Source organism: Photinus pyralis, unplaced genomic scaffold (genome assembly GCF_008802855.1).
Source record: "Photinus pyralis isolate 1611_PpyrPB1 unplaced genomic scaffold, Ppyr1.3 Ppyr1.4_LG5, whole genome shotgun sequence".
In the NCBI taxonomy this organism is placed as follows: domain Eukaryota; kingdom Metazoa; phylum Arthropoda; class Insecta; order Coleoptera; family Lampyridae; genus Photinus; species Photinus pyralis.
Genome location: NW_022170596.1, coordinates 18,342,550 through 18,362,924, shown reverse-complemented (window position 1 = coordinate 18,362,924; position 20,375 = coordinate 18,342,550). Strand labels below are relative to the sequence as shown.

The 20,375-nt window shown below is 38.1% G+C and overlaps 3 protein-coding genes across 4 annotated transcripts; 2 read left to right on the top strand and 1 right to left on the bottom strand.

Annotated features, from left to right (window-relative positions):
* Positions 1 to 3,622: 3,622 nt before the first annotated feature.
* Positions 3,623 to 5,221, top strand: LOC116171220 (zinc finger protein 93-like). Its single transcript, XM_031487944.1, has 5 exons — positions 3,623 to 3,834; positions 3,886 to 4,324; positions 4,373 to 4,651; positions 4,699 to 4,866; positions 4,917 to 5,221. The coding sequence occupies exons 1-5, from the start codon at positions 3,694 to 3,696 to the stop codon at positions 5,135 to 5,137; spliced, it is 1,248 nt and encodes a 415-aa protein (XP_031343804.1). The 5' UTR covers positions 3,623 to 3,693; the 3' UTR covers positions 5,138 to 5,221.
* Positions 5,222 to 6,279: 1,058 nt separating this feature from the next.
* LOC116172390 (integrin beta-PS-like) lies at positions 6,280 to 9,296 on the top strand. 2 transcript variants are annotated; one of them, XM_031489599.1, is made up of 6 exons: positions 6,280 to 6,572; positions 6,623 to 7,050; positions 7,102 to 7,657; positions 7,707 to 8,509; positions 8,559 to 8,831; positions 8,881 to 9,047. In XM_031489599.1, exons 1-6 carry the CDS (start codon positions 6,363 to 6,365, stop codon positions 8,903 to 8,905), a joined length of 2,295 nt encoding a protein of 764 aa, XP_031345459.1. In that variant the 5' UTR covers positions 6,280 to 6,362; the 3' UTR covers positions 8,906 to 9,047. The 2 variants fall into 2 exon arrangements, with proteins under 2 accessions (XP_031345459.1, XP_031345458.1); XM_031489598.1 differs by having other exon boundaries at positions 6,283 to 6,572; positions 8,559 to 8,827; positions 8,881 to 9,296.
* A 2,228-nt stretch (positions 9,297 to 11,524) lies between these two features.
* Positions 11,525 to 12,625, bottom strand: LOC116171506 (general odorant-binding protein 83a-like). Its single transcript, XM_031488378.1, has 6 exons — positions 12,491 to 12,625; positions 12,362 to 12,437; positions 12,226 to 12,314; positions 11,845 to 11,947; positions 11,724 to 11,788; positions 11,525 to 11,673 (listed from the first exon to the last, which is right to left on the bottom strand). The coding sequence occupies exons 1-6, from the start codon at positions 12,542 to 12,544 to the stop codon at positions 11,656 to 11,658; spliced, it is 405 nt and encodes a 134-aa protein (XP_031344238.1). The 5' UTR covers positions 12,545 to 12,625; the 3' UTR covers positions 11,525 to 11,655.
* Between the last annotated feature and the right edge of the window lie 7,750 nt (positions 12,626 to 20,375).

The following is a 20,375-nucleotide window of genomic DNA, read 5'->3' as shown; positions in this document are numbered from 1 at the left end:
ATCGATACCGCAACGACGTCGTAGATATTTTTGTAAATACCTCGGTAAAAACCAAGCTGCTTTAGCAACAAATTGCATATTCGATCAAGATTTCAGTTAATGAAAGAAATGTGTGCGCAAAACAGAAATAAACACCCTCCCATAGTAACAGCTGTATCGAAATCACGAGAACGGTTAATGTAACGCCAAAGTTGAAAGTAGAAGATGAGTTGAAGTGGGCTCGAAAGTAAACAGGGGCCGCATGTGAGCTTCGAACGTCAAAACCACTAGCACTTTTGCAGTTTTGTTAGCTGATTTCATATCTGAAGTATGTAACTATATAAACAACGTCACATGCAGAACCTTCTCCAAGTACCTATACGAAAAAAAAATAATCCTATTATAATGTCTATAAAATTAGTGCGCGAAGAGAGCGATTGGTGGGAATCTTGAAGGAAATGCAAGAAAAGTCGAACTTTTATCCTGGTTCTTTTATCAGCTGTGATCTTGGCAAGAAACCACGACCACGAATTGCTTTTAATTGATTTCCGATAAAAGGTTTCCGCATTTAACATAATAGCGGTAAAGTGTTGACATCTTTTTGGTGTGAATATCAGCACATGATGCCGTTGTTTCATAGAATTTAGAGCTTTCCAAATGGAAACCAAGAAATGCAGTGTATAAGTAGATACTTAAAACTAAAATGTTACAACACACCTACCCTTCTGCGATAATTATTATAATTGTCATTACAATTTTCGGATTTTCACTTCATCTGCACGGAAATGAGCTGGACATACATGAATTAAAAAATCTTTAGGGTGTTATTTTAATTCCATTTCATGCAAATTCGTTCTGAAACATTTTTGAAAAATATGTGTAGGTACACACTGATTACTTCATTCTTGTAGGTATAAAAGTAATTGTAGTTCTGAATCGCACAAGAATTAAGTCTTTCGAAAAGGAGTATAGGCAATCCTTAAATTGTGCGATCAGTAAATTATAGATGTAAAGCGGTTTGAGTTTTATGTAGAAAGAGCAATTTCTGAAAAATGTTACCTAAATGTTATACGTTATACCTACCTACATTTGAAGAATTTAACAATACAAACGCGTATTTGCGTGTTGCGTAACTATCAGGCATAAATAATAAAAGTAACGAGTAGTTTACAATTTGCGATTAATATTTGTAATGTACCTACTGGCTCGGGAACCTTCATTGTTTTTAATAACGCCCCACGTAGTTTTGTGTTCGATTGCAGCCCCAACTGCTGTTTCCTTGACCTCTTAATTCGGGATTGAGCTTGCATCTTGCATCGAAAGTGCATCTTAGTCGACAAACACGCGTAGATCAAATTTAGTTAAAAAAGGTGCCACGAACCACCGTATACTGGGTGATATTCCCCACCCCCTAGACCACCCCGTACGCTACCTCAAATAAAATGTGTAACCGTCGGAGCACTTTATAGTTTAAGGATTCTCATTCCCATTCCTAGTGTCCATTTCCGCGCCCGCGCTCCAATCCCATACCCATCACCAATACCACCCCATTCTCCATGTCCATTTCTGCGCCCCAGCATTCCCATACCCATTACCGCAACTGAGAACGCAATACCGGGAAATCTGAGAAGTACGGAATCCCCCCAGCAACAGAGGAACGATTACCTATTAGCAAAGGTGCCATACGAACCACCGTATACTGGGTGATATTCCCCACCCCCTAGACCACCCCGTACTACGCTATCTCAAATAAAATGTGTAACCGTCGGAGCACATTATAGTTTAAGGATTCTGAATTTAAAATAGGACGCCATCTTCTTGTTCTTCCGATAACATTTAACAGAACACCGATTTGTGAATTTTTTACTTTAAGGGTTGAATTTAACAACATAATCAAAATTTACGTGGTCGCATCATGAGATCATATACGCAAAGGCCGATTTAAATTCGAACGAAAAGGAGAAGGGACGCCATAACTTTTTGTAGTTTAACATTACGTTTAAACCCCGATTAACGTATGATGGACCGAGACGAACTATTTGCCACAATTATACCCGTCTTTTTTGACTTTTTTTAAGTTTATTTTAATATCGCACTTCGTAAATTAGCAGAAAACCGAAAAAATACAACACGCTCGGAACGGCAGCAACGACATAATTGATCACGTGACGACTAGTGATTATGACGTCACAGCTGCAAGACTCGCTCCGATTCGCCCGTTTCAAAAAATGGTCCAATCAAATGCATCCGGCTTTCTGTATACTAGTTATTTTCGGAATTCTAAAACGATGGCAAATTTACTTCCCAAGATCTAAAAACTGTTGCTATTGCAAAACGTTTTAACACAGAAATGGCGAAAGTAACTTCTCTGTTTCCCCTTTATTGGTATACATACATCCATCATATACGTGGGCGAATGTCCGTGTCATTTAAGGACCCCCCCTGAAACAAATTCAGTTCATCAATCGTTAGATTTTTGTGGAATTTTTTGACTTCCGGTACTGCGTTCTTGTTTAAAAACATTCAGCCCTAAAGGCACCCATGACAATTTATTATAAAAGACGATCAAACCTTCCTTTCCCTACCCCACAGACTTGCGGTGTTATGGTTCGTGGTCCTTTCTTAAACGTTATGGTGTAAGTGCTAAAACCATTAAATATTTTGGGGGAGAATGCAGAAGGGGGGGGGGTGTCTGGAATACCTACCCAGGAAATGAAAATTCAGCATTCCTTTCCTTACACCTAGCATAACATTTTGGTACGCTAGAGGGGATGGCTCAGACTGTTCCTACAATTACCATAAGATATTTTCGTGGATATTTTGATGAGAAGATTCGTTGCTCTCGTTTGGGCTAAAATTATTAATAAATAAATCTACGATCTCCCCAATATTTTTATGCGGTTCAAAAAACTCATAGGCTGCTGGGTATAATCCAAACGAAGCTGAAAAATCAAACGGTACCCTCAGAAGCGCTGGCAAGTTCAAAGCGAGAAGCCCAGAAAAGGGAGCAGGGCAGTTATGCCTCGAGTTATCTCCTCATATGGGAGCGCAGATAATACCCTAAAAAATCCAGTTCCATCACTTCTCAAGCCATGGAAGAAGGTGGAGGTGCTTCCACAGCTCCAAAAAAAAACCTTCCGAACCTGAAGTACAATCACCACAACAGCACTAGCAGCTGCTACAGGGGCAAAATGCAAGAAGCTACGGTTAAGCATCACAGTTGAGGCAACTTGTGGCCAGTTCACCCGGGCTTATTTCAAATTTTAAGGAGTTTGTGAATATGGAGTCTGATTCTAGCAACGCTGCATAAGCCATAAACCTTAGGCAGACACCTCACTGTAAAGTAGGACATTGCTCTCATTCAAGAACCTTGGGTTGTTGAATCAAAGGTTTCTGGTCTTGGGACTCTTGGGGGCACAAAACCGTTAGTTTGATTTTAATAACGTTACAATTCTTGTTGTTTATTCCATATTATGCTGTAAAGTGTAAAAGATCGTGACGGTTGCTTTCAAGTTGGGGCTATAAAATGTAACTGGAATTCACAGTGATGACCGAAGATTTTATTAATTAGTGCGTTAAAACAAATTCAAATTTAAGCGCGCTTGCGTTTGCGCAGTACCGAGGGAGTCAATCTGCAACACATCTGCAAGTCAATGAACATCCATTCAATTTAAAAGGGTCTTTGCGTAATGTTTATTTAGGTTTTTTTGTACAATGGAAGCTGAAAAATTTAAGAACACTTGCCGCACTTGCATGTCCGAAAAAGAAGATTTATTATCCATTTTTGAAATACAAATATGGAATGGAGACTCAATACAAATGGTCGACTTTATATACAACTTGACCGCAATTGAGGTTAGAAATTTGTGTTTGTTCTTAAAATGTATATTAACTAATCCCTTTAAGATCTCCCAGAGTGATGGTTTACCACAACATCTTTGCATAGACTGTGTCGATATGATGTGTAAAATATATTACTTCATTGAGCTTTGTAAGGACTCCAACGCAAACTTTCGACTTGTACAAACTGCAGCCAAAGAAGACCAATGCGAAAGTAGCATCACGACCGACCGAACAAACAATGAAATGTTAACCTTGCAACCAAAGCTGAAACAGCACACCTCGACACAAAAAGAGAACCAGCAACATCAGTGTATGGAATGTTTAAAATCATTTACTAAGCAATCACATTTAACCTTGCACAAGCGAACTCATACGAATCTTGAAGATAAGCTGCATGTTTGCGATGTGTGTGGGCAAAGGTTTAATTATTCGTACTTATTAAAAAGGCACAGCTTTAAACATTCAGATAAGAAACCATTCCCTTGTGAAAAGTGTGACAAAGGTTTAGCAGACTTTTCAAATGATACACAGTACTTATCTTTGATTTAAGGTTGTTTAACTGCGGAAAGCTTGAGGCGTCATATGGTAACACACGAAGAAAATTACATGAAAAAAGTACACATTTGCTCTGTTTGTGGTAAAGAATTTCCGTATCCTAGTATTTTAGCTGAGCACATGAAACATCACACTGGCGAAAAGCCATTTTTATGTTCAATCTGTGGAAAAGGTTTTCGGCAGAAGAGTAACTTAGAACAGCACCACTTGTGTTCGCACTGCGGATATAAACCATATAAATGCGAAGTTTGTGAAAAACGTTACACATCTAAAGGTAGTATTTGAAATATTTGTACCGCAGTTGCAAGTTAATCTCTGCAGGTGTTTTAAAAGTACACATGCGGTGCCATACGGATGAAAGGCCATACATTTGTGATATTTGTGGGTTCGCTTTTCGACAGAGCAATGATATGAAGAGGCATAGATTGATTCATAGTGGAAGAAAGACAGCTTTGTGCACTGTGTGTGGGAAGCAAATGTCAACTACAGGTAACTTATAACCACATTGTGTTTACATTCGCATATTATGCTACTTTCAGGTCAACTAACTGTTCATCTTAGATCTCACACTGGCGAAAAGCCCTTTAACTGTGAAGTGTGTGAAAAAGGGTTTACCACCAGAATGATGCTAGTGAAGCATACAAGAATTCACACAGGCGAACGCCCTTATGTTTGTAAAATTTGTGGCCAGTCATTTAATCAAAGCAGTACATTAAAATCACATGGCATTGTGCATAAACGTGTAGACAATAAAATCTGACTGTGTTATTATGTATTTAAAATGTTATTGTGATCAATTGTGATAGTTAATTATTCATAAATAAATCTAATTTGGTGTAATCTCTACAGACTTTTTTGCTTTTGCAATTTAATGAAATAAGCAATTTATAAATAAGGGTGTTTCAATATCCTCACAACATTCAATACAAGTGATTGAGTATGAGTATGAGATGTTTTAACTTTATACAAGCATTTTATAATGTACACATTTTTTGAAAGTGCCAATGCACAAAAGCGCCATGTATGTATGAGGCATTTACTGCCTTTTTTTAGAATTTGTGCCACAAGTGTGGCGGTGGTATTTTGGGCAGTATCATGCAGTTTTAGCTGTTGGCAAATTTCCTTTGCTTCATCGCTCATTATGGAAACAAGCATGTACTTTCTACATGTCTCCTTTGTCTATACTACCTACACAAAATTAAAATCTAGATTTTATGTTATTATTAATCCCTAGTTTCAGTTTGTTTGTTAAGAAATGAGTAGGTAGTATCATTGAATAAGTAAAATTATTTATTTATTCAATGTTCAATGGTAGTATACACAGCTACAGCTAGTATTGTAAAGTCATACTTAACGATGTTGAATGGATGTTTTTGCAAAGAATGATGTTATTCCTTGCAAAAAACCAATCACATGTCCTGACTGAAAATTACTAAATATTGTGCCAAAAATGACTTTCCAAAAAATGGACCTGGAGAGGAGTCCAACCGACCTATTCCCTGCAAAGGTTCACTTATTCTCTTATAGTTAGGCACAATTTTAATGTTTTAGTTTGTTTGACCTATAGAATCTTTTGGCGACATTTTTTATGTTAATCTGTAGTAGGTAGGTAGGTATACTATCGTTTCCAACCGTTTACTTTTATCTTTACATTTTTGGGCGAGCGGAACTACCTACAGATAAATGTTTCCCATTTTTAAGTATGACTATAATTGACGGTAGATAACGGGTACTCATAACTACTGACTCACGAGCCTATCTGAATCTGACAATCCAATTCTTGGTAGGTACGTACCTGGACTATTCATAACATTACATTCCAACATTATTAGAGATATGTGGGTAATTACATATTTAATTAAAATCATATCAACGCTTGACACATTATACAAACTTTCCTTTCAAGTAGCGTTCAGTCTTTAAATACCTTCCCTTCAGCGTTTACTAAAAATATTGCCCATGGTTTCTTACTTCCGTGATTACTAATGTGTAGACTGACGTCACAACCGCACATCCGTTTTTTGGCCGATAGTGATCAGTTGAAAAAACAGTCGGGCAGCATCATGAAGTTTTTAAGCTTTCTACTTCTTATCGCATTGTACTCCCTTCAAGTTCAAGCAAAAACAAACTGTTTCGCTAACGAAAAATGTAGTGATTGTATACAGGATATTGAATGTATATGGTGCATCGAACCGGTATGTATTTTAATAATTCGTGTCGATAATATTAATAAGTGCGATGTTAGTATGCGTCCATTTCCAATGGAACAACACCCATTCATTGCGCAAACAAAGACATTGACAAACAAACGTGGTGCTCCGAAAGTAAAATAGTCGATCCCGCAAAGGTTTACATTATAGATAAGAATGACAAGCTGCAATCTCACGAGGACGGAACAGCCACTCAAATTGGGCCGCAGAAAGTTAGGCTCACCCTTCGTAAGGGAGAAGAGTTTATGTTACCTTTTCAATACAGACAAGCAGAAAACTATCCCGTGGACTTATACTACATTATGGACTTATCGGCATCTATGGAAGAGCATAGAGAGAAGTTAGCCAAACTTGGTGGTAAGTTAGCGGAGACTATGCGAAATTTGACCAGTAATTTCCGCTTGGGATTTGGAAGCTTCGTTGACAAAACGGATATGCCTTTCATCAGTACAGTACCGGCAAAGTAAGTGTTTTCGTCTATTGTAACCGCACCCTACATCCGATTTTGTTACAGAATAAACTCCCCATGCAGCTTCCGAAAGCAAGGCGAAATCGTACACTGCGTTCCTCCGTACAGCTTTAAAAATCACATGTCCTTAACAGATAACTCGAAGGCGTTCTCGGAGGAAGTTAAAAAGGCGAAGGTTTCGGGAAATTTAGATTTCCCCGAAGGTGGATTCGATGCAGTCATGCAAGCGATGGTTTGCAAAAAGGAGATCGGTTGGCGCGACCAAGCTCGTCACTTGATTGTCTTTTCGACGGATGCTGACTTTCATATCGCCGGCGATGGCAAATTGGCAGGAGTCGTGGAGCCTAACGACGCCAAATGCCACATGGAGAACAACAAGTACACGCACGATTTAATCTACGACTACCCCTCCATATCGCAAATAAACTACGTTGCCAAACAAAATAATATTAACTTAATTTTTGCGATAGTTAAAGGCAAAGGAAATGATCGCATTGTCAAAATTTACGAAAGATTACAGCAACGTATCGAAAATTCGGTTGCCGGTGGACTCACGCAAAATTCCGATAACGTAGTCAGTTTGGTGGCGGAGAATTACAACGTAAGTTGGAATGTAAGTGCTGGTGGTGTTGTAATTTGAAGTTTTTTAGAAAATCGTAGACACTGTAGCAATAACCGATAATTCTGGAAACGAGGTGGAAATCAAATACTCCTCAAAGTGCTCGAAACCCAAAGAAAATGGGTGCAGTAATATTCACGTTGGTGAAATCATCGACTTCACAGCAACTATTCGCCCCTTGCAATGTCAAAAATCCGGCGCGCCTCCTCAAATAATCAAAATTAAACCTGAGGGTATAGACGAAAGTCTTCAAATAGAATTGACTGTCACCTGTGATTGTCCATGCGAGCACAATTACCATCCCGATTTTATTTCTCAATCGCCCAATTGTACTGACCATGGTGATCTGCAATGCGGCGTGTGCAGGTGTAATCCCGGTAGGTTCGGTAGAAATTGCGAGTGCGACAGAACAACCTCAATTACCGACGATATTAGCGACTGTAAGCCCAATATCAACAGTACGGAGATATGTTCAGGTTTGGGGTCATGCAAATGTGGCAAATGCGAGTGCGTTAAGCGTCCAAGTCCACAAATTATTTACGGCAAATTTTGCCACTGCGACAATTATTCCTGTAAGCGAAACAATGGGCAGGTGTGCTCTGGAAAAGACAACGGCATTTGCGATTGCGGACAGTGCAAGTGCCTGGCGGGCTGGACTGGTGAAGCTTGCGAATGCCCGGATACCAACACGACATGTATAGCTCCTAACAGTGAAGGTGCTGTCTGTTCCGGACAAGGTAGCTGTGCTTGTGGCGAATGCCAGTGTTTCGTTGTCGATGAATTTAGGTACTCCGGAAAGTACTGTGAAGAATGTCCTTCTTGTCCAGGGCAGAGGTACTCATAGACATTTAGATAACGGGTCAATAAATTTTGAGATTTTCAGGTGCGAGGAGCTGCGAAACTGTGTAGAATGCCAGGCATACAAATCGGGGGTCTATAGTCCATCTGACTGTCTCATTAAATGTACAGCATTCACTGTCAGCGTAATCGACAAAATCAATGAAGAAGATACCTATGAGAACGTTAAAATTTGCAGAACTCCAGACAACTCGGGCTGTACAATAATCTTTCAGTACACATACGATGAGAGTAACGAAATTATGGTCACCGCCCAAAGAACTAAAATATGTAGTGAAAGAGTCGACATTTTGAGTACGTAAGTAAAACTGCCACCTTACGGTTACGTTTCATTTTTTTCATTTTAGCAATAATGTTACTCGTCATCGGTAGTATAGTTCTGGCAGGTATTATTCTCCTAGTGATATGGAAGGTAGGAACCACCATCCACGATAGGCAGGAGTATGCGAAATTTGAAAAAGAGAGGGCTAGCGCCAAATGGAATAGAAGTGATAATCCACTTTATAAGAAAGCCACTTCCGAATTCAAGAATCCTCTTTATAACCAATAATCTCAAACTGTGTTAAGGGCAGTCTTGTGCCAAATTTTGTGATTACCTAATGCTCAGTATCATATTTGTTAGGAAAGACTGTGATTCGATATTTTATTGCTAATTGAAAGCTTGACTGTCCAAAAAATTGAAATGGAATCTTATTAGCTTTAAATTCGTGAATAATTTTCTGTAAAAATTGTTGCCAGTTTTAATATAGAAAATGAAATTGAATTCTAAATCCATTAGATTTTGTTGTGTTCTGCATTGGCCTGAGTTCTTTGTTCTTTTGTGATTTCTAGAGTCGCAGAACTGACTGAATTATGGGAAATTAAGCTTCCTTTAAATACATTCAACGCACGTTCCTGTTGCTGTATGTACTATCTATGAATGGAATGAGTTTGTGATGCACAGCTCCTATTTATACCATTTACTTTGATTCAACCGGCACAACCACTACATTCTTCACTCTTTAGAATTTTAGCAAAGAGTAACTAATAATTATTCCTTGATTTTAGATATATAATGACACCCATTTTTGAGACATTGTAATAAAGTTGATAATATTTTTGTTTTTTTGTAACTGCATTAACCGGAATGGAAATTACCATGGCAACAATTGTGGCAATAATTGATATCGTAGCAAAATCTGCCAACTCAGTTAAACCTGTTAAATTTTCGAAAAGTCTCTGAAAGTGTTAGATAAAGTTATACCTAGGTATCAACCCCTTAAAGTTGGATCAAAATATACACGAAATTTTAGTTTTTTAGCATTAGGTAGGTACAACGGGAATTTTTGATTTGTCATATTCAAGTTTAACATGCACCAAAAAAATACGTAAGTAACTGAAAGTTTAAAAAAATAGTTTCAATACTAAGGAATAATAAATATAAATCAAAGTTTAGGGTCGACACCTATATCCAATATGAAATTGAGAAATCTTCCACTAAAGTGGATTTGCACATCGATTTTCATTCGTGTATGCCTGTCTGTCTGTCTCTCTAACTCTTTTTAGCGCATTTTTGCAAAAATTTTTTTTTGTAAAAAGTAGCTTTTAATCTCACTTTGGCTGGCTGGCTGGCGGCTGGCTGGCTGGCTGGCAGTAAATGCGCGCCCGTAGAAAAAACGCTTGAAAAAGACAAGGAGTGTACATGTAACTATCGGGGCCGTGTAATTAAGAACGTTAGGGATGGGGCTACAAGATTTGGAGTCGACGACATCTGGACGCCATCCCCGAGCGTATTATACTAACCTGGAGATTTTCAGTTTTTATCTATCTTCTTCTACAGTTTTTCTCCGATTGTTTTCAAATTGGTGTCGTCGGGAAGATCTTGTCAAACGCGCACCAACTCCTGCGTGGCGGAATTTTGTTTTTTTTCCTAGGGGCGAAATAAACCACCTTTTGCGCGGCGCGCTTCGAGGGGTAGTCGACTTTGGGCGCCCAAAAGTTTCTTACAGCGCGAATCGCGGTCTCTCTTTCTCGTGTCACTAATAGAAGGTCGAGCTATGTGAAGTACCCAAAAGTTGAATACGATTTTATGCCGGGATTTTAGCGAAATCTACCAAATGTAATTACGAATGAACGGGACGTCGGAACTGTGTATCGACAAAGGGAATGTGGTAACCCCCGACGAGATCTTACTGATGGTGGAGTCAAAACTTCAAACGCGAATTGCGAGTGCACGGTAAGTGAGAAAATGGTACCGACAAAGTGAACGTGGTAGCTTTCGGCAAGATCTTATTGATGGTGGAGTCAATATTGGCTAATAAAACACTGATCTGCCACACAAAAATGCGCTGAAGTCCCTTCGATCTCACACGAGGACTTTGATAATTTTTTCAATCATTATTTTTTCATCCAAGAACTGTTTATATGCACGACAAATCACGATATCGGCGATATTCACTCTACTGTAGTGTATTCTTTCTAGTTGTGCAAAGTACTAAATGTTTTCCGAAAGTAAATAAAGGGACAGTGGTGAAAAATGCGTCTGAGGGTAAAATAACAATAAACAAGGCTAAATTGTGCGCAATTTTTAACCAAAACAGCCTCAGTTTTCTGGGACTTTCTAATTCTAATTCGAGTAGTTATTGCTACAGATTACCTATCTGTGGTATTGCCAAAAAAGATTTACAATAGCGGGGGATGTTCACAAAGACGCAATTAAGAACTTGAAGTGGAAATACGCAAAAAAGACCTCATAAACCTGGCACGAAAACTGCAGAATGCATAAGATGTTCCAGAAATGATTGATTCACCTCACAGTCCCGATCTGCCCCCATGTAACCATTATCTCTTTCCAAAACTCCGAAAATATCTAAGAAAGCGCCACTTTTTTTCAAATTTCGATTTGGAAAATACTGTAGAATCGTAGAGTTCTATCGAAATATAATTACAGGCCTACATGGTATGGGTTCATTAATCCTGAATATAGGTATTCGTAATGACAGAAACAAACTATTTTCATTTATCATTATATTTAACTTAAGAAAATGTCTTCAAACAACTATTTACAGTAATAATTAACTACTTAGGTGTTTGTAGGTAATTAAGATTTTCAATGTCAATATCATCCATCGTGGAACCAGTGCTTAAGGGAAGAAGAAGTCCTGCAAATAAAATCAGAGTATAAAACAGTCAATAATAATTAACAATCTACCGCAGGATCGTTTTCATAGTAACATTTGAAAGCTTTGAGTGCAGTATCACAAGCGTCGGCACCAGCTGAAACGAATGTGTTTCAAAACGTGTAAGATTGGCACAAAACGGAATAAGTTTACCTGGACTACCGCATTTCCTTACGGTCGGTTCAAATTTTGAGCGAACGTCTTCCGGAAGTAAGGCAACAGTAGCCTCCACATCAACAACTCCATCGTCGCTAATCTACAAAAACTTATTCTTGGTTACAGAGTATCATCTCGATACGTCACAACATGAGATGAGAGGAGTGGGAGGGCGACTCAGTTTAGCAACATTTGCCTTCACTATATGTTAATTAAAGAAGGACAAGTAAAGGCTTTTGGTTCTCAATAATAATGGAGCTATATGATAATTCCACTTGGTTAGATAGAAATTACCAAGGAAACAATTGCGCAAGTATTGTAACCAATCCAGATAATTTGGTAGAATTATCGTAATGCCCATTTTTGATAGCTACTTACAGTTGACATTTCAGTCATTATACACTTAGCGTAACATTTTAAATTTTGGTCATCTGCAAATACTCCTTTGGAAACCGCACGGATTACATCTAAACAAAATGTGCTTATAAGGAATTGCAAACGTGATCTTTATTACCTTCTGCCGCTCCTGACTGCTCCCTACAGGTATTGTGCAACATGTCGAGTAACTCTTGCATTTCGTCGCTCATGCACTAAAAAAATGCGTCACTAGTATCGCGGATTCTAACACCATATATGTACAAACCAGTATTGTAGGTATCGAAACGCACAAAATAACTAAAGCGCTTATTTTATACATGATAGCTCACCAGAAACAGCAGGTCACTATAGCAAGCTTTTGACAATTTCATCTGTTTTATACTTCAGAAGGCAATTAGAAAAAAATTGCATATTCCCATTATTATAGTTTATATTTAATTTACATTGTTTTGTTGCCTTGAATATCGTCGATAAATTATAACTTGCAAAAAGGACAAAAGTAAGTAATTATATGTTAAGTGGAACATTTTCTGCGAATCCGAATCTGTAATTAAACATACTAATCATTGTTTTACTGTCCTTCGCCAAATCTTTCAAAATTTCTAAATTATATACATAGTCGAACGTCAAATTATTGAACAAATAAATCATTGTATCTATTATCAATCGGAAAACCAACATTTCAGCTTATTCAATTAATACAACTAATATTCACTCGAAATCGACGCCCAAAAAAACAATATTTGCGTAGTCACCCAGGCGATGTAATTATCACTTAACAGTTCAGCACGCAACATTAAATGTTACCCACTTATATTGTGTAGAAAAATTTCTTGAAATTAACGAGTAATTACTTTTTTCTGAAACTTTAGAAACAACTAGTTTCATCTCTAAAAAGGGTGAAGAAAATGTGAATTTCCTCTCTAGTGAGGAAAGTAAAAAACAATTGCCGCGTTAATCTTAATAATGACATTTAAAATCGAAACAGACGCGCATCTAGATTGCTGTGTGTCAAACTTCATTATTGCATACGATAATTTTTCATTTTTGATTGTAGAAAAAAAAATATGTAAAACTTGGGAAGAAAGATGTATCAAACTTTGAACTCGAGTTGAAAAATTCCACTGTCTTCTCTGTACAAATAACTATATTTCATACTAACGCAGAAGCGAAGCCTATATTTCATACTCTCAAAAGTGCAGAATTAAACCCAATCCTCAGGTATTGATCAAACCACTGGGTTTTATCGAGGCATTTCAAGAATTTGCTTTGTGCGCATCTGGAGGATATGTGCTGGTACCTATCATAAGGAAATCCTGAATTCGAATTTCGATAGGTGATCTAGGGGCAAAGTAGACAGTCGAAGACATATTATTTTATAACTGAGTTGCGATAATAGTATAGTTTGGCTAAAAACAGCAAAATTGTTAAACTATAGGACGCAGTCAAATGGAAGGTAACACAATCTTTTCCTGACATCATTCGGTAAAAAAGTGACCCAATCATCGTTTCCAAGTTAAATGCTATAATCCCACACGTAACAATTTGGCTTTTTGAAACTTTTTGTCTAGGTAGGTAGTGAAAATTTACAGTTCAACTTACAGACTACCTTTGAATATAAAATATTATATTCAAAGCCTATACCTAATAGTGAACTTTTATGAATAATCTCATTACATCATGCATTTTTTAAATCAGAAATGAAAACATTGATTTCTGGTCGGGTTCAGGCGTCTATTGATTTTGGATTTGGGGATTCATCTGGGATTGGTTCCCACAGTAAAATCACTTCTTTTGTCAGGGTATCCAGTCGGGAAATAGTATAGGTATTGGCATTACTTTTATAACTTATTACAACTTATATTAGGAAATAAATTACCACTAGTTACTGTACATATGCTTTTTCATGTTCCCTTGCTTTGGAAAAAGTAGAAAACATGTTCGCCGAAATAGCAAACAAATTAAAAGTAATGAATGAGAAAATTGAATTACCTACTGCAATAAAGGGACATTAATGGACGAAAAATACTACAGCAAGACAGAAAATTAGATTCGTTGGAAAGAAAAATAAGGACGAAAACACTATAAATCAAAGGCGAGTTGAAGATATTGATATTACAATTACAAACGAAAAAGCCGAAGACACACCCAGTAAGATATAGGATAAACCCTGGGATAAACTGAACGTGAGAAATGGATGAAAAAATGATCAAAGTCCTCGTGTGAGATCGAAGGGACTTCAGCGCATTTTTGTGTGGCAGATCAGTGTTTTATTAGCCAATATTGACTCCACCATCAATAAGATCTTGCCGAAAGCTACCACCACAGACAAATCTGTGCTACCACGTTCACTTTGTCGGTACCATTTTCTCACTTACCGTGCACTCGCAATTCGCGTTTGAAGTTTTGACTCCACCATCAGTAAAATCCTTTGGGGTTACCATATTCCCTTTGTCGACACCCACTTCTGATCACCCGCAACAATTCGGATTTGAAGTTTCGACTCCACCATCAGTAAGATCTCGTCGGGGGTTACCACTTTCCCTTTGTCGATACACAGTTCCGACGTCCCGTTCATTCGTAATTTACATTTTGGTAGATTTCGCTAAAATCCCGGCATAAAATCGTATTCAACTTTTGGGTACTTCACATAGCTCGACCTTCTATTAGTGACACAAGAAAGAGAGACCGCGATTCGCGCTGTAAGAAACTTTTGGGCGCCCAAAGTCGACTACCCCTTGAAGCGCGCCGCGCAAAAGGTGGTTTATTTCGCCCCTAGGAAAAAAAAACAAAATTCCGCCACGCAGGAGTTGTGCCGTTGACAAGATCTTCCCGATGACAACAATTTGAAAACAATCGGAGAAAAACTGTAGAAGAAGATAGATAAAAACTGAAAGATCTCCAGGTTAGTATAATACGCTCGGGGATGGCGTCCAGATGTCGTCGACTCCAAATCTTGTAGCCCCATCCCTAACGTTCTTAATTACACGGCCCCGATAGTTACATGTACACTCCTTGTCTTTTTACAAGCGTTTTTCTACGGGCGCGCATTTACTGCCATCCAGCCAGCCAGCCGACCAGCCAGCCAGCCAGCCAGCCAGCCAAAGTGAGATTAAAAGCTACTTTTTACAAAAAAAAATTTTTGCAAAAATGCGCTAAAAATGGTATAGTTGAAATAGAAGAATTGGGAAATTGTGTTTATCTCCAATCAATTCCCCAATTAATACGTTAATCACACTATAGGGTGTTACAACTAAAAGCGGTGCTATTGATAACTGTCTTACTATACTTATTGGAATTACAAGTTGTTTAAACTAGCAAACAAGAAAAATTGGAATTACGAATAAAAAATCATTAACACATATTACCAGCGTCAATTAATTATAGTAGGTAAGAGCAAAGTCACAGTGCATTAAACATTTCATGCAAATTAACGTATCATCCTTGATAAAACAGTCGGGAAAGTTACCAATACAATCTACCTAAAGCTAAAGCCACAAACAAAAGAATTACAAGCAACATATATGGCCCTCAATTCGAACGCATTTCGCTAAGAGCCACTAAATTGAATAAAACATCGCTGAAAACTGAAAAAGTACACATCGTGGAATGAATACTGCAAAAACGCTAAAACCTTAACTACTTACGCGTAACGCGAAAAATTCAAACAATCCCCAAATCACCCTGCATGAATGGGTGTCAGTTGACAGTTCTTATGCGGTTGCTATTTTATTTAATCGGGATTAAAACCGTAACTGCTGAAAAGAATCTCCGAAGACACTGAACTAAACATAGTAATTCCAACCCATCAATTTGGCTTTAGAGAAAGCCACTCAACGGTACAACGCCACAGAATCGTCAAAAACATACACACAAGCCTAGAAGAGAAAAATTTTTGTACAACTGCCTTCCTGGACGTTCAGCAAGCCTTCGACCGAGTGTGGCATGAGGGTCTCCTATATAAACTTAAAACGCTCCTTCCCACACCTCACTACCTGATTCTAAAATCATATCTCATTGACCGATTCTTTCAAGTAAGATTCAACACCGATACCTCAAACTATTACGCTATAAAATCTGGCGTTCCTCAAGGAAGCGTCCTAGGCCCCCTTCTCTATTTAATTTTCACTGCTGACATCCCAACCACAAACTCCACTACAATTGCCACATTCGCCGACGATACCGCCATAATATCAATGAGTGATAATCCGCAAATAGCATCTGACAAACCTGCAAGCACACCTCAACCTCATTCAAGATTAGATGAACAGATGGAAAGTCACAGTTAATCACACAAAATCAACTCAAGTCACGTTCACTAATCGAAATATCGTATGTCCCACTGTCACTCTAAATAACATACAATTACCAGTGAAATACTTAGGGCTAACACTCGATCAAAAACTTACATGGAAAGCTCACATCACAGCAAAGAAAACACAAATACCTAAACCTAAAAATTCGTCAAATTGGCTGGCTAATAGGACCCAAATCAAAACTCTCCACAGAAAATAAAATACTACTATATAAGTGTATAATAAAGTCAATATGGACGTATGCAGTTCAACTCTGGGGCTGTGCTAAACCATCCAATACACAAATAATACAAAGAATCCAATCGAAGATACTTAGAATGATATTCAATGCACCATGGTACATTAGTAGGTAATAAGACCCTGCATGACGACTCTGGTATTCCGCCTGTTGGAGAAGAAATCACCAGACTAACAAGAAAATACCTAAATCAGCTCCCAGAACATCCCAATGAGGAAGCAAGACAACTTTACATTCAGCCCAACATTATCAGAAGACTAAAAAAACAGTGGCCTACGGATATGCTAAATCAGTGATCGATTAAGTCAAATCAGAGACCTATTATCTTATAGGAGAGCTCTCACTGGAGAACTTCTTCCTCAAATGTAGCTCGATGATCACATTTACTTATAGCTGTAACTAGCAGGCTGTAAATTAGCTATTAAAAAAAAATTAAAAAAATTAAAGGATAGCATGGGTCATGGGATTATGTAATGATTAAATAAATAAATAAAAATGTAATACCAAACTCGTCAGTAAAACGACATTACTTGATTCGGAAACTCGGTGCCATGGGGGCCTCGTACTTCAATATTTCCTCGCCAATAATGTGTTATTTTCTTGACTTTTATGTAGATAACTATTTGTCGTTTTGTAGTCAACTCATTCAAATCAGGTAATACCTGTGAAAAAGCTATAATGAACATCGGATATGAGCACTTCTTTAATCAGTTGCTAGATTTTGATGTTATGCGAAAACCGAGGCGAAAACCTTTTAATAAATTAATCTTTTCAAGATAAGCTTGATCGTAATCTTCAGTGTCGATTTCAAAATAAACACAGGCGTATAATTGTCGAAAATCGAAGAAATGAGTGCCGTTTTTTCAGTAAAGTTGTTAGTAGTGCTTATTACAAGGTACCCGCTTTGCTGCAATACATAGCAATGTCCAGCAATTGTTACAAACAACACTTTGTTTTTAGTTCTAACAGTGATTGAATCAGTGAACGTAGATAAGGGGATAGTGAATACACTATTTATACCGATACGGAGAAGTGCTTGAAGGGCAATCTCAGAAAGGGAAGTACGGTGTTGGAAAATTACCTCTTGGTCACTCTACCTATTGTAATGGTACCAGTATAATTAGGTATAGGTTTATATATCACTTCCAAGAAACACTTCGTAATTATGAACAGATTTCGACCATACTTTAAGGGCCGGTTGCACAAAGGCGGTTTAAAACTCGCTTGGAATTAACCAGTGGATTAAGGTCTATAAGATTGGTTAAAATTTGACGTTCATATATCGTAATCCATTGCGTTAACTAAACGAGGTTTAAACTGTCTTTGTGCAACCGGCCCATGATTATACCTAGTTCAAATTTGACAAAACGTCAAATTTAACCAGCCTTACTCCATTGGTTAATTCCAAGCGAGGCTTAAACTGCCTATGTGCAAGCGGCCCATATTAGGGTTGGGGTAACTAAATATCTCGGTCAAATTATCGTGAATCAGCCAATTCTGCGATATTGGAAGGAAATGACGGAGAGAAATCTACCTACATCCGATCGGCCGAGCCGAAAGGGATTTTCTAATTAGTAATTAAGTTAATTAATTAAGTTAACATAAAATATTACTAATATTTACTACTGTAATTAAAACATTAAGTACTTGAACATTGAATTTTTGTATAATAAGTTAGAGTCGGTTCCCCGTGACTAATTGCATCTAATTACGTTTGTTTATGTCCAATCTAGTTAACATTAAAAAGATGAATACTGATGTCCTTGAGCCCAACAAACTAGATGCCACCATGCAACCAATTACAAAAGTTTTACCTTTCATGCAAATCGGCCTCAACTCGATATTAACCTCGATATCGATGTGCAAAACACCACAATTCAAGAACAGCATCCAGATATTCATTATCTAGCATCTCCTTACAGCTAAAACCATTATTTATAGAACGCACATTTAGGGTTCTTTTGGAAAATTAATTTAAAAAAAAGAAGAAGAAAGGATTTACTTATAAATAAAATAAAGTAAAAATTGCCCAACAGAATCTTTTCAGATTACCCTGATAAATCGACGTGAAGATGCTCCGATGACAGGATAAGCTAAGGCAACTTTATTATACCAGGGGTGCGCAAAGACGCGCGGCCCGCGACGAATTTCAAAGAAGACTGTCAAAAATTAGAGCAATGGGTTCAGCGATTGTTACTGTTCAGTAAACGCGCCTATTTAAATTCTCCATTGTTTTTCGGGAATGTAAGCCGTCATCTCACCCCATTTTACTATTCTCACATTTTTGCATGTATAGGTATACCTAACTTCGATTTCCCATTAGTTTCCGACAGCATGGTTACTCCTACCAAAGAGTATCCTACTCTTTGCTCCTACATCGCGTCGGGAATTCAGAAATGATTGTAGATTTTATAGTCATTGCTCGCAGAACGAACCCTTGTTATATAAACCCCTTGACTTGACGAATAGTAGATTTAAGAAAAAATTATCAAAGTCCTCGTGTGAGATCGAAGGGACTTCAGCGCATTTTTGTGTGGCAGATCAGTGTTTTATTAGCCAATATTGACTCCACCATCAATAAGATCTTGCCGAAAGCTACCACGTTCACTTTGTCGGTACTATTTTCTCACTTACCGTGCACTCGCAATTCGCGTTTGAAGTTTTGACTCCACCATCAGTAAGATCTCGTCGGGGGTTACCATATTCCCTTTGTCGACACCCACTTCTGATCACCCGCAACAATTCGGATTTGAAGTTTCGACTCCACCATCAGTAAGATCTCGTCGGGGGTTACCACATTCCCTTCACATTCCCTTTGTCGATACACAGTTCCGACGTCCCGTTCATTCGTAATTCACATTTTGGTAGATTTCGCTAAAATCCCGGCATAAAATCGTATTCAACTTTTGGGTACTCACATAGCTCGACCTTCTATTAGTGACACGAGAAAGAGAGACCGCGATTCGCGCTGTAAGAAACTTTTGGGCGCCCAAAGTCGACTACCCCTCGAAGCGTGCCGCGCAAAAGGTGGTTTATTTCGCCCCTAGGAAAAAAAACAAAATTCCGCCACGCAGGAGTTGTGCGCGTTGACAAGATCTTCCCGACGACACCAATTTGAAAACAATCGGAGAAAAACTGTAGAAGAAGATAGATAAAAACTGAAAAATCTCCAGGTTAGTATATAATACGCTCGGGGATGGCGTCCAGATGTCGTCGACTCCAAATCTTGTAGCCCCATCCCTAACGTTCTTAATTACACGGCCCCGATAGTTGCATGTACACTCCTTGTCTTTTTACAAGCGTTTTTCTACGGGCGCGCATTTACTGCCAGCCAGCCAGCCAGCCAGCCAAAGTGAGATTAAAAGCTACTTTTTACAAAAAAAAATTTTTGCAAAAATGCGCTAAAAATCAGTGCGGATACAAAATGAATGCCATCGTGTATGATCATAAGTACGTAACCTATCGCAAACTAAACTATATATACGATCTGTGGGATGTGTTTTTGAACATTCAAGCCCTGAGCCCACAACTTCAAAATTAGTAACTTATCTAAGTAATGTTCTGAACCTCAAACAAATGAAATACGTTTAAGTACT